The 14582-nt window shown below is 38.0% G+C and overlaps 1 protein-coding gene across 1 annotated transcript; it reads left to right on the top strand.

The window, feature by feature from the left end:
* The first annotated feature begins 9980 nt into the window (after positions 1-9980).
* Positions 9981-14063, top strand: LOC113310842 (autophagy-related protein 18c-like). The gene is made up of 5 exons (XM_026559641.1): positions 9981-10161; positions 11232-11962; positions 12999-13245; positions 13358-13481; positions 13627-14063. The coding sequence occupies exons 2-5, from the start codon at positions 11258-11260 to the stop codon at positions 13730-13732; spliced, it is 1182 nt and encodes a 393-aa protein (XP_026415426.1). The 5' UTR covers positions 9981-10161; positions 11232-11257; the 3' UTR covers positions 13733-14063.
* The last annotated feature ends 519 nt before the right edge of the window (positions 14064-14582 follow it).

Here is a 14582-nt window from a genome sequence, read left to right as displayed (position 1 = left end):
AGGGCTTTGTAGTGAAAGGTTGTGAAAAGAAAGTTTGTAAACTGAAAAAAACTTTGTATGGATTGAAACAAGCACCTAAACAATGGCATGAAAAATTTGATCATGTAATGTTTTCTAGTGGTTTTAAAATTAATGAATGTGACAAGTATGTCTACACCAAACTTGTGAATGGTGCATGTATTATCGTATGCTTGTATGTTGATGATATGCTTATACTTGGTACAAACATGGATGTAATTAATTCCACTAAGAGCATGCTAAATGAGAACTTTGACATGAAAGACTTAGGCCCCGCAGACGTAATCTTAGGGATGAAAATTAGAAGAAATTCTAACGGTTATGGTCTTAGTCAATCTCATTATGTCGAATCTGTACTTAGAAAATTCAATCACTTTCATTGTAAACCTGCTTATACTCCGTATGATCCTAGTTCTAGACTCAAAAAGAATAAGAGTAATGGAGTTTCACAACTTGAATACTCACGAGTTTATTGCGTTAGATAAAGCAGGAGAGGAAGCCGCTTGGCTAAGATGCTTTTTAGAAGACATTCCTCTCTGGCATAGGTCTGTGCCAGCTATATCTATACATTAAATAAAGCTAAAAACAGCTACTATAATGGGAAGTCTATACATATTCATAGAAGACACGATACCCTGAAAAAACTAATCTCAAAAGGCGTTATTTCCATTGAATGGGTAAAGTCCAAGGAGAATATCGCGGACCCTTTGACGAAAGGTTTGTCCAGGGAGATAGTTAATAATGCATCGAGGGGGATGGGGCTTAGGCTCATTAAATAAACTTTCCATGAAGGATACTCAACCTTGCTGACTGGAGATCCCAAGATCAAGGTTTTGAATGAGACAACTAATTTGTGGTGGGTCAAGGTGAACACTATCAGAGAATTTCATTCTCTGTCCCTTCCCTATGGTGTAGATGTGATAGTGTGACTGTATGTGAAGGATGACTTTTAACTAAGTCTTAATGAGTTCTATAGTTTCAGTTTAAGATTGAAGTGGGATGTAGCAGTAAACACTCTTGATGGAATTCACCTATCTGAATGTGGAAGTGGGTCACTTCCTATGAGAATAGAGCTAATTCCCTAGAGCATTCTGAGATACGGGATTTGTCCATGGCAAAAAAGGACACAAGGGCACGAACTTGACAACGCCTAGAGAGATATCACGCGTGGTTATTATCGAGGATTACACTAAACGATGGTAGTTCAAGATATCGCGTTCACTGTCCATCAAGTAGTTCTGGAAATTTCTCACTAAGAAAAGGTTCAAGACCTCATGGATACCTCTTGCCTATAGTGGTATTTCTCGCTTTCCGTTTTCTGATTTTATCGGTATTTCATTCATGTGGGGGATTGTTGGAGAAAATCAATTTTATTGCTTTGGTTTTATAGTCTTGGTTGGAATGGAACTTAGGACCTTTGAGTCTCTAAGGGAACTTGCTCATTTTCTTATGAGTGAATGAAATATGACCTTTAGTCCCACATAGGGTATAAATAAAGAGGATCCACTATTTACCTATTCCATTATGGATAGTTAGACAAACAATGTGGGTGGAACGGGTGGGGCAAACAATACTTATTTTCACTAAGGCTTGGGCTCAAGGCTCGGGCTCGTTCTTACGTCGTGGACATAGGTGAATCAAGACTTATCTTTTTGAAAAAAATTCTTTTGAATTATTTCCTTAAATATTTTAATACCAAAATAAGTTTTTTCTTCAATGGCGACATAATGTGGGTGAAGATTTATATTCTTTCCATTTTATTTGATGACGACATAATGTGTAGTTATATTTTGTGCCCGTTTTCAAAAATCCTTTTATTAATTAGAATTTATTAGCTATCATTAATTCGGATTTTATTCTCATTAATAGCATTAACTACACATTATTTTTTTTCTTCTCTCTTCTCCTCTATATAAACTAAACGAATTACTCATTCCAATTTGTGTCCAGAAAAAGATACTATCCTTCTTTTATTCGTCTTTCTCCATCTGTGTGGTTTTGAATTCTGCGCCATTGATGTTGAGTTCGTAAGAGTGCGAAAGTACTATAGTGCTTATAGTATTTGCAAAGGACAGTGTTATCTTGGATACGACTTCACCACAGGGTATATGCATCACTCATTATTGAGGCGTAAGGTGAACTATCGTGTTAAGGACAACTTGATGATCAAGTGACTATGTCCTATGTTTGCTGTCTTTCCTAGAGTACTACTTTTTAGTTTCAGAAATTTATTTCTTAACATTATTACTTTCAGTGTTTTATTGTTGCAGTTCCAACAAAGAACCCTCATCTAAAACCCAAGGGGTTGCAGAGATAAGAAGCCAAGAAGGCAGCGCTAGTCGCGCAAACTCCAAAAGAAGTCCAAGGACTAACTGAACCCAACTCAAAGATATCTCTTATGAAAGAGATAAAGGAAAGACCTTCAAAAGATGATCCTAGGGAGCGACTCTTCACAGTGAAGATGCAAGTCAAAACACATTGGTTGATGTTGTTATTGACCCGGGAAGTCAAAAGAATTTACTTTCACATTCTTTGGAACATAAGTTGGGTTTGAAAACTTTCAAACATCCAAAACCATATCCTTTAGGGTGGATTCAAAAGGAAGGAGGGCTACAGGTTGGAGAACAATGTACATTCAAGTTTGCTTTTTATGAGTCATACATTGATGAAGTTACATGTGACGTAGTACCTTTGTATGTCTGTCAAGTAGTGCCAGGTAGGCCTTACCTATGGTATATAGATGTAACTCTATATAGGAGGGAGCAAAATTAAACCTTGTGATTCGATCTACAGATTCTCCTATGGAGGGAGCAAGCTTAATTACAGCCACTCAGGCGGCGGTTGGTGAATGTTAGCACGAAGTTCATTCTCCTTGTGATCCGTTCTCTTGAGGAGAAGCCGAGTAAAGTTTGTTTGGCAGCCTTGTCTGCACAACAAGAAGGCGACCTAGAAAGGTTGAAGTTGAAGTTGAAGTATAAGGATTTATTTTCAGATGTCACGAGATTACCGGCAAAGAGGAGTGTGGAGCATGAGATCATGTTGACTGGGGAGAGCTCTCTACCTAATGTAGGTCTTTACCGCACATCCGTATAGAAATCTGATGAGATCAAGAAACAAGTATAGGAACTTCTAGAATTAGGAATGATAGTGCCAAGTGCTTCACCTTGTGGATTAGCGGAATTGTTATTACCAAAGAAATATGGAGGCTGGCGTATGTGTATTGATTATAGAGCATAAAACAAGATCAAAATCAAGAATCGTTACCCTCTACCTAGGATAGACGACATGATGGATCAGTTGGAAAAAGCTCGATTCTTTACAAAGTTAGATTTCAAAACCGGTTACCATCAAGTGAGAGTCCGAGAAGATGATACATGGAAGACCGCTTTCAAAACCAAACAAGGCTTGTTCAAATGGTTGGTGATGCCTTTTGGTTTGTGTAACGCTCCAACGACGTTTAATGAATATTTTGTTGCGACCTTTTATAGAAGATTTTGTGATTGTTTACTTGGATGATATCCTAATATACAACAGAACTTGGGAAGAGCATCGCATTCACGTTGAGAAGGTGTTTAAAGTGTTACATGAAGGCTAGCTGAAGTTGAACGGAAAGAAGTGTGAGTTTGGAAAGGAGGAGTTGGTGTATCTTGGATTCATTGTTGGTGGTGGACAACTGAAGATTGATCCAAGGAAGGTTGAAGTGATCACTAAGTGGCCTAGACCTAGTACTGTAACTAAATCAGGAGCTTCTTAGGGGCTTGCACGTACTTGTGTAAGTTTATCCTGCATTTTTCGACTATTGCAGGACCATTACATGGTTTGACGGGATCTAAGGCAAAGTTTGAATGGCAGCAAACCCATGAAGACGCTTTTCAGTTACTAAAAAGGAATATTTCAGAAGCACCAGTTTTAGCATTGCCTAACTTACAACGTACTTTTGAAGTTGAGACCGACGCGTCTAACTATGCTATGCGAGGAGTGTTGTTGCAGGATGGTAAACCAGTGGAGTACCATTCAGAATTGTTTTCAGGTGCTATTAAGAACTACGCACCTTATAACAAAGAATTTTATGCTTTATATTAATGTATCAAGCATTGGCGAGTGTATCTCTTAGGTAAAGAAGTAGTGGTACATTCAGATCACAAACCATTGGAGTATCTACATGCACGGACAAAGCTACAATAATATCGGCACATGAAGTGGATGTCTTACTTGATGACTTTTAATATTCTCATTAGGTACAAGAAGGGAGTAACAAACAAGTTGGAAGATATATTATCTCGACATCCAGTTCGAGCATTAATGGTGGCCATGAGAATTCAAACAATTGTTCCTCAAGAGTATCCAGAGTCATACGCGTCCAGCAAAGACTTCATGAAGGTGTTAGAAGGTGTAAAAAGTGATTTGAAAGGTGAGTATGAACCCCAAGATGGATTGTTATACAAAGGTCAATTACTTTGCATACCAGAAGATGGAAATCGTTTACAGTAGTTGAGAGAGGCACATACTCCCGAGTTGTTGGACACTTTGGGATGAATAAAACTCTACTTAACCTCCGGCGTTATGTCTTTTGGCCAAAGATGCAAGATGATGTGGCTAAGTTAGTTCGAGGGTGTAAGTTGTGTAGCACTTCTAAGCCTTCTAACAAAAAACGTGGATTATATCTAACATTACCAGTACCATCAAGACCTTGGGAGAGTATCTCTATGGATCTTCTTGGTGGGTTACCAAAGACCAAGTCTGGTTATGATTATTTGTTCGTTGTGGTCGACCGATTCAGCAAGATGATCGCATTAATTCCATGTACAAAGACGGTAATGGGAGATGGTGCAGCAAAGCTCTTCTTTGAGCATGTGTGGAAGCATTTTGGGTTACCTAGTTCGATTATTTATGATGGGGATAGTCGACTTCTTAGTCACTTTTGGGATTATTTATGGAAGATGATGGACACTAGGTTGAAGAAGAGTACAACTTTTCATCCACAAACAAACGTACAAACAGAAGTGGTCAACATGACTATGGTTCACATGTCAAGGGGATATAATTCCAAGCACCCTAAAACTTGGGATGAGAGTTTACCATATCTACAATTTGCATTCAATAGAGCAGTTCATAGTTCTTCGGGAAAATCTCTTTTCCAGACGTGCTATGGTTACTTTCCACCTAGTCCTTTCGATCTAGTATTTTCTAGTGACACCTCAATAGGGGCAAAGGAAGGAAGTGAACGGCAAAAGGCACAAAAGTTCTTGGAGAAGATATCTCAGATTCATGCAACCGTTGAAGCACAATTAAAGAAGTCACAAGCCAAATATAAAGCAAAGCATGAAAAGCATCTTGTGCCTTGTAATTTCGGTCTTGGTGACTTGGTATGGTTAAAATTAGGTAAGGAACGACTGAAGGGGGAAGGTAAGAAATTGAAGCCATTAAGATATGGATAATTTCATATTCTCGATCAGATTGGTGACAATGCCTTTCGTCTGGATCTGCCACCTTATCTAGGAATGTACTCGGTTATAAATGTTGAATACTTGAAGTTGTTTGAACCACCATTACTTGATGATGACGGAGACGACACTATATCTTACCACGAGTAGAAGACTTACGGTTTGATAGAGAGGAACCACTCAAGGAAGACTTCATATTGGAGCGAAGAGTGACTAAAACACGACAAGAAGAGAAAGAAGATTTTCTAATTGGATGTAAAGGTCAAGTTCCTAGCAAGGCCAAGTGGTTTAACAAGGAAAAAGGGACTCTCGAGTTCCCTAACCATCATTTTTAACTCTACAAGAGTTCAAGTTCTTAAAAGAGGGACCCATGATACAGGTGTATCCGTACTCCTATAGGGAACTTAGTTAACCTCAAGCTAAGTTGAGGGAAGAATCCTATTCTAGGCAGGAATCCTTGTTTAGGCAGAATTCCTAGTTAGGGAAGAGTTTTGTTTTAGGAAGTACTCTTAGTTTAGGAAATAGATTCCTAATAGAAGTCTTTGGTCGGCTGATTACGATGAAGGCTATAAATAGAGGGCTTTGACTAATAGCTAAGAACATATACTAGATACAGAAAACCTAGAGTAAGCTTAGAACAATACTTGTGCAAGCTTAGCAAACAATTTAAGGTTGATGAACTGTTTAGAGAGATTGTGAGCGTAACAAAGAAAGAATTAAATCGTTTTCTTGTTCATAATCTAGAGAAGATATTTTTCTTCGAATTATTTTCTTGTGTCTCTGTTTTCTAAGTGTTTTCTTCTATTATTATTCTGAATTCTGCCTCTATAATAATAGCTACCAAGGTAAAGGGACCAAACTTATCAAGGTCTAAAGCTCAACTACACATTCTATCATAATCCGAGACATAACTATAAGTAGACTATGAATCAAGACTATAGTTTTGATCAACTAAACTTGACAAACAAGCTTGCGATACCAACGCTTGCGAGACATAACTATAATTTTGCAACGCTTGCGATAGCAACGCTTGCGAGTTCGACCAAGCAGCGCTCTAACAAGTTATATATTAATAAGTCAGATTTAGATGAATCACCTAAATAAGAAAAAAGCAATCAACCTAAGGCCAAGCATAATGGTACGACCATTTAGCTTAGCTTTAGCTTAATGTAGCCAAACGAAATGAGAATGAAGATGCACCTAAATTAGATTAGGGGCATCACTTAGCTAATAGAGACATAAACTTTCCGTTTTTTTGTTCCCCAATCTTTTTTTGTTAGATTTGGATAAATATTATAATATTTGAATTATTATTAATCATCTTAATTTGCAAAGGAGTTGGTCGGTATTTCGCAACAAGTTGCGCACCGATCCCTTTTTGAATGACAAGCCATATTCTGTGGAAAATAAAATTCCTAATTTTATCATAAAAATCATGACTAGCTATGCAACACCTCAATCTTTTCAGGAAACCACCATATTTTCCCCAAGCTCACCAAGGGTAGAGAAAGCTAAAACCCACAAGCCATACCCTTGAGCATTGCGCTTATCCAAAAAAGAAAAAGAAAATTGCGCTTACGAGTGACGACATTAGTGATGGCAAGGCTAGGCGCGAAAGCACGAACCCTACCACCTGTAAAAGGAGAAACCCCTGTGATATCAATGCACGTATCTTGACAATTTTCCCAGTTATAAACAAGTATATCAGCAGGCCTCAAGGCAGAACCATCATCAGATAAAATGCCCAAAACAACTTCCTTCTTAACAGGTACACCAGCTCTAAAACAAGCATCATCTAAAAAAATCCTGGACAAGGTCATGCCGAAACTTAAGACCTACATCACTAGCTCATTGCAATGCAAGGCATGGTCACCAAAAACGTCCATCTCTCTACTGCAACTGGAACATGAGTTACTTCTTCAAAAAGTGGGATACCCAAACGGTAACATAAGACTGGGGAAAACTGGCGCGACCCAATATTTTGATTAAGCCCATTAATAGGAATAGCTACGAGATAGTCTTGAGCATGGTTTGTTTTGTTACATTGCTAAAAAACTAAGTCACATTCTGACAAGGAATGCTTTCTGACAAGGAATGCTTTTTAGTCATTTATTTCTTCACATCATCGAAGTATGAAACTCTCAGGATTCTCATAAGATGGGGGACAGTGTCGACGAAGCTAAAATAAGAAGGAATAGAGCCACAAAATTGTATGTAATTGTCGATGGCGGACTAAAAAGTGGAGCTGGTTCCCGTAATTGGAGTGTTGTGTAGAATATAATCCTGCAAATTTTTAGTTTGAGCCCAAGAAACAAGGAAGCAATAATTAGCAGTATCGCCCATGCATGGTGCAAATGCCTAGACCACTATCTCTGAGGGGGGAGTGAAGCAATGCGTTGCTGCAAAGGACCAAAGCCAGGTCCATCACCAGTGAACAGTTGGCGTAAATGTCGCAAACGATGGTTGTCAAACTGGGATTGAGATTGTTGCACCCGCTGGGCGCGTCGTACGCACAGAGAAGTATAGTCGAGAGGCACTAGAGCAACTACGAAGAAACAACAACTCACTCTGAGGGTCCCTCAGTGTACGAGTTGAGTCCATCAACTGTATATCCTTGTTCACCCTGTCCAACACCATTTGAGCAGAAAAGAAGCTTAACCCCATTGGAATGCCTGTCAGTGTTATCAGGAAAAGCACCCAATACGCCTCTACGTGGATCAATTGTAGGCGAAACAGTTCCGTTTTGGAAACATTAAGGTGCAAACCTCGGATATGTACGTCCATTTGGGTGATTTTGAGCGCTTTAGAGATCTCTGTGGTATCACCAATTAGTGTACCATCATCCAAATACCAGGCCTGGAGGTATAGGTCACACAAGCTATCGATTTTCTTCACTAAAGGATGCAAAACAAAAACAAAAAGAAGAGGCCAAGAGGGTCACTTTGCTGAATGCCATGGGTAGAAGAAAGAACAGTATCTCTATATAGTATATTCGAGAGGGCTTAGCATAGCAAAATTCAACCCATCTCGAAATAGCATGACAACTAGTCTAAATATTTGTTATAGATAAAAAAAAATGGAGATATAATAGGAAAAAAAGAATTTTAATAAATAAAAGGAGTTAAAAAGAGAAATATTAGAGTAAATGAATGAAAACTGAAAACGGATACCGAACATCCATCAAAAATGTGGTTTCTGTATTGACCCAAAAAGCAAAACTCAGTTTATGTAAAGCAGTTTTTCATACGGTTATCGTTTAGCTTAAAAGAGGAACAAAACTGCTCCACTCTTTAGCTAAGTGAAACGAAATCGCCACATTAAAATCAAGTATTGCCCTGTAGCCAAAGGGAAACATGTAGGGCTGTTCATGGTCGGTTTTGGTTCGGTTTCTAGCCAAACCAAAACCGAAACCAATACTATCGGCTTCTAAAAATCTAAACCAAACCAATCCATTAACCATTGGTTCGTTTCCAAATGGTTCCAGCCGGTTTCGGTTTGTCCCAGTGGTTTTTGGTTAACCAACAGTTATGTCAAACGACTCAAACAAAAAAAAAACACAAATTTACAGATAAAAAAATCGTAGCTGCCGATAGTATTGGTTTACACAAATTTACAGACAAAAAAAAATAAAAAAATATCAAGAATAGTTAAAGCTTACTCTAAATCTAGAGATCAAAAGAAGATATATAATATATCTTAATTTAGTTATTGACAAACAAAAAAGAATGAAGAAGGGAAGAAGAAAGTCGAGTAGCAGCAGTGGCTGCTGTAGTTAGGGGTGGAGAAGGGAGGCGACTGAGAGAAGGAGAAAGAGAAAGAGGGAGAGTATCATAATGAAATATTAGATTTAGGGTTTCTATTTATCCTCTATATCAATGGGTAGAATCTAATACTTGTAAATCAAGGTAGAAACTAAATTTAAAAAATAATCGGTTTTCCAATGGTTTTTGGTTCGGTTTTAGAGGTCAAACCAAACCAAAACCAAAACCGACACCATCAGTTTTCCACTTTCTACACCATAACCAATCCATTAATAAATGGTTCGGTTTGATTTCTTCCTAATTGGTCTGGTTCGGTCCGGTTCCAACGGAAAACCGAAACCATGTTCAACACTAGAAACATGATACCATTGTGCTTGGCCTAATTTATAGAATAGAAATTAAGTAATGCAAACACCATATTCTAGTTCCGGAACCGATCTGGTTACAGTGAAAATGGGGCTCTAAACATTTAATAACAATCTCTATTATTGTATTGCTATTCATTATCAGGTCAAGCAATGTGGTATCAAAGTGTGTGAACTTTGAAGAAGCCAACATAAAGAACAAAACTTTCACTTAAAGCTTTTTAGACGAGGAAACTTCCAAAAATGACCAAATCCTCCAATCAAAGTCTGCCATTTGTACTTGAGCCCCCGACAATCTACGCATAACCACTTTACAATCTGATATCCATAGGCAATTGGCGTTCAATTATTGGCAAATACATAATCTCATCAATCCTAACGTTACAACCAAAGCTTATCACCACGCATATATAAATTTAAAACCAGTTTTTTACTCTGTTTTTTCTTTTTTTCTTTTTCTTTTCTTCTCTTCTCTTCCATTTCCTCATGGAGTAATATACATAGAAACAGCTTTGCTGAAATCCGTTTTTGAAATTTCTCTCCGATGAACTCGCGCTCTGAAACAAATCTCAGGTTGGATTTTGACTTTGATCTTCATTTTAATACTTAATTTTGGGGTGTTACAGAATATATTCTTTTTTATGTTTGAAATGAAATTTCTTGTATTGAAATAGGAAGTTTTCTTAATTTGAATTTAAATTTTCATGGGGGGTACTAAGGAGATTTGGGTTTTGTTTAATTGCGTAAAATATGTAAGCTTTATTTTCTTTTGGATCTCCTTTTCCATTTGGAGTGTTAATGCAGAAAAGCTGGTAAATTTATTGGAGTTCTCTATCTTTAGTTTCGTGTTCAATTTTTTTTCTTGCTAGATCTGTCTCACGTCACTCAGTTGATAATTGAATTGCTTTGATGTTGGATCCATTGTGGGACAATTAAGAACAATTTTTTTTTATGAAATTAGAGCCAAATTTGAGTCTTTTGATTACTTTACTGTGTCATTTAGAGTCTTAATGTAATGAAATCCATTGTAGTCGTGGTGGGCACATTAGTTGTAGGTTTAGTCGTTCCTTGGCTGTGTTCTGTGAACATTTTGTTCTTATCTTTTGCATGTTTGGTGGTTGTAATTGTGATGAATTGCCTGAATCACTTCACAAATAGGAATTGTGGGCCTATACATAGAATAGAAAAATCAAGTTGCAATGAGGAAAATTTTGCAAAATTGTGAATCTGTCAAAGTTAATAGATTTCTCTTTTAAAAGGAACTAAAGATTTCTACAGATAGATCTTAGAGTTAGGTGAGTATTCGGTTTATTTTATGCTCTTGTTTACTTCTGAAATAGTTTGTAAGGATTCTAGTGATTGCCTTGGTACTTGAAATGTTTTTTGATCTCTTCCAGTGAGTACTTGATATATTTATTTGATGGCACTTTGGTTTGACATGTAATTCAAAAGTTCATCGAAATTGCTTGCTTTTGTTTCGAAGAAATAAGTAGGAAAAGTATTTGATGTCGATGCCTAATAGCTGTTTGAAGTAAAGAACTTTGCTGGAATTACTTTTTGATGCCTATAGTGCGTGTCTTAACTACACCATTTGAGACAACAGTGTGTCTTAACTGCAACATTTTGCGATTCCAAACTCTCAGGGACACATTTGTCAGATAGGCTGGGCATGTCGGAACCCCTGCTTCTTCAGCCTTCGGTTCCTTACCCTCCATCTGAATTGGACGTTAATGACAATGATGGGATGGAGCTTTTGTCGGCATCCTGGAATCAGGACTATGGATGCTTTGCTGCTGGGACAAGCCGTGGTTTTCGGATTTACAATTGTGACCCTTTCAAGGAAATTTTCAGGAGGGATTTGAAAAGTGGGGGGTTTGGGATTGTTGAAATGCTGTTCCGCTGCAACATTCTGGCCCTCGTTGGTGGTGGATCTAATCCACAGTACCCTCCTAACAAAGTTATGATTTGGGATGATCACCAGAGCCGATGCATTGGTGAATTTTCGTTCAGATCTGATGTACGTGCCGTGAAACTTAGAAGGGAACACATCGTTGTGGCTCTTGAACATAAGATATATGTTTATGATTTTACGGATCTGAAGCTTCTTCATCAAATAGAGACATTTTCAAACCCAAGAGGGCTTTGTTGCCTTTCACACCATTCAAATACCTCCGTGTTGGCTTGCTTGGGTCTCCAGCGAGGGCAGGTACGAATAGATCACTTTGGATTGAAGATGTCAAAATTGATTGATGCTCATGACTCTAGCTTGGCATGCTTTACCTTAACTATGGATGGACTTCTTCTTGCTACTGCAAGTACAAAAGGCACTTTGGTTAGAATTTTCAACACAATGGATGGGACTCGCTTACAAGAGGTATAGTGATTTTACATGGAACCTGCGTTATGTTTCTCGCTTTATTTGTGTAATTAAACTTTTAAAGTGAGCTCATTCTGAACGCTTTAGTTTTTGCTTTACATGGTTGTAACCTTCAAATGATTCAGCATTTATTGAAATAGTGTCCTTATTGTGGCAAAGCATGAGCTGTTGCTTCGTCCATGTGGACTAGGTTAAACTTCTTCTGTGTTTGAATTCTTAGCACTAGATGCTGAAGCTTTACTGTATATTTACTCCTCTGAACATACTATCATAAAAGAGTCAAGATTATGGTTTGACCTTAGTACTAATTAACGTATTTTGATCAAGACTTTAGAAAAATCTTTTTATAAACCAGGATAGATTTGTGACTATCATATTACTCAATGTCAAGTTGTCTTCCTGATGAAACAAGTTCTTCGGGTTCTATCCTTGCTAAAGCCACTGATCAGTATATTTCAATTGCTTATCCATCAAGGGTTGTGATCTTTGATTTCCGTTTAGCCTATATGCACGTAACCACTCTCTAACTAGAAGACAGTTTTCTTTAGCCTTTACTGGCATCCATTTCCATCTTGAAGAGTATTTACCGCAGTAGACCACCTCATGGGTGGTCACAAAAACTTAATGCCTAAAGTCTTTCTCATATTCATGTAACTAGAGAGAACCGCAAGCCCAAATTTGAATTCTGCCTTGTTTGCAAATTATTAGTTGTAATCTTGAACACAGTGTGGCTTCAAATTTGCAAATTAATGACAGTAAGTTTGAACTCTTTACAGTCTCTGATGTTAGTTGCAGAATTCTGAACCATAAAATCGACTTCCATCTTGTGGTGTATGATGTTTATGTTGTTGGGCAGAAGTTCTTTTTGGACTTAGCAAAAAAAAAATTGTTTATGTTGTAGCAACTGAAAATAAACTAGTTGCATAATTATGGTTGCTCCCTGACCACGTCTTATTCTCAAACTCACTACTGCCCTGATATGCTAATGGTATAACACCTGTAACTAATTTACGTGCACTGCTTCCCTTAGTAGGTCCGCAGGGGGGTGGACAGAGCAGAAATATACAGTATTGCACTCTCTCCAAATGTCCAGTGGTTGGCTGTATCGAGTGACAAAGGCACAGTCCATATCTTCAGTCTCAGGGTCCGAGTGGTGGGGGAGGAATCATCTAACCATTACAGCACTGCTCAATCGCCTACTGTCCACCAGAACTTTTCTAATAATCTTCTATCCCCAAATACTGGTGGTAACCCTGGATCATCCCTTTCTTTTATGAAAGGTTAGTGAAATTTTAAGATGAAAGATGCAGTTTCTAGGTTTCCCTGGTATTTTTCTAATCATAAAATTGCTTCCACACGTCAACTCAGTACTTTCTGTTGGTTCTTTGTCAGGAATGTTACCAAAGTATTTTAGCTCAGAATGGTCATTTGCCCAGTTCTTTGTACCAGAAAACAACCGGTTTGTTGCAGCATTTGGGTCTCAGAACTCTGTCATGATTGTTGGCATGGATGGCAGGTGAAAACTACAGACCGACTGCTTACTTTGTATCTCTCTTCAAAGCATGATGTTTGCTAAATGCAAAGTACCATCTAGTTTATTCTCTTATATTACTTTCAGCAATTGAACTAATAGTTGTCGCTATTGGGAATTCTATACCCAGTTTCTATAGGTGCACTTTTGACCCATTAAATGGAGGGGAGATGTCGCAGCAAGAGTACATCAGGTTTCTGAAAATTGACAATAGGCCAAAATCAGGAACCACTTGAACACCATAGAGAAAATCAATTCCGATTGTCTTCCTAATGTTCACCTTCCCATATGTAAATTATAACAGCGGACTGGTCGATGAAAATCATCACCCAAATATTGCAGCATCTTATGGCTGCTAGTGTTTGTTTCGGCTCCGTCCCATATGGTTGCTGTTGTTTCCAAGCAGGTGATGCTCCAAATCCACCTCATGGTTTGATTGTGAATACCCCTTGATGAACTTACCGTTTTGTACATAAACTAATGTTTGGCTATTTAATGTCAAAATTATGTGCACGTATGTCTTTACTATTATAGAGGCAGGCTTCTGAATGGCTTGTGTTCGCTCAATTTCCCTTTGTAGCGTCTTTATCTATATCACCGTTCACATCTTACTTGGTCTAGGAAACTTCTTGTCAAATCAATTTTTTTTCTTAATGTGATTTACTGCTTAACATTCCCAGCAGTAGTAGATTCGAAAGTCTTTCAACAACATGAGCATGTAACAAATTTAAAACATTCCTCATAAGTTGTTCGATGACTTTTTCTCTGATGGTGTCTTATAAGACATCATATAGCACATGTGCTGTGCTATTTGAATACTAGCTTTGCAGATACTCTTGTTGGCCTTATGGGAGTTGAGGACTTGGTGCATACTACTGCATAACATAGAAGGGTTGGGGAAAAGATCCTTGATCCGACAGTCTTGACCGCTTTCCTGGTAGTTAAGGTAGGATTTCTCGTTCTCCCTGACAGGTGGTAACTCATCATCCGTAGGCTCTCAAGTTAAAGCAATATTCATACAGCTACCGATTAAAATGAAACTCACATAATTTGCGAAAATGCTAGTCTTCCCCCACTCCCTTCCCC

Source organism: Papaver somniferum, chromosome 9 (genome assembly GCF_003573695.1).
Source record: "Papaver somniferum cultivar HN1 chromosome 9, ASM357369v1, whole genome shotgun sequence".
Taxonomy (NCBI): Eukaryota; Viridiplantae; Streptophyta; class Magnoliopsida; order Ranunculales; family Papaveraceae; genus Papaver; species Papaver somniferum.
The sequence above is the reverse complement of the archived record's forward strand: the minus strand, read 5'-3'. Positions and strand labels throughout refer to the sequence as shown.

Coding starts and splice junctions, on each gene's coding strand:
- LOC113310842 (XM_026559641.1), top strand. CDS start 11,258: ATGTCGGAACCCCTGCTTCTTCAGCCTTCGGTTCCTTACCCTCCATCT. Junction 13,246..13,357: donor ATCCCTTTCTTTTATGAAAG/GTTAGTGAAATT, acceptor GTTCTTTGTCAG/GAATGTTACCAAAGTATTTT. Junction 13,482..13,626: donor ATTGTTGGCATGGATGGCAG/GTGAAAACTACA, acceptor TTCTATACCCAG/TTTCTATAGGTGCACTTTTG.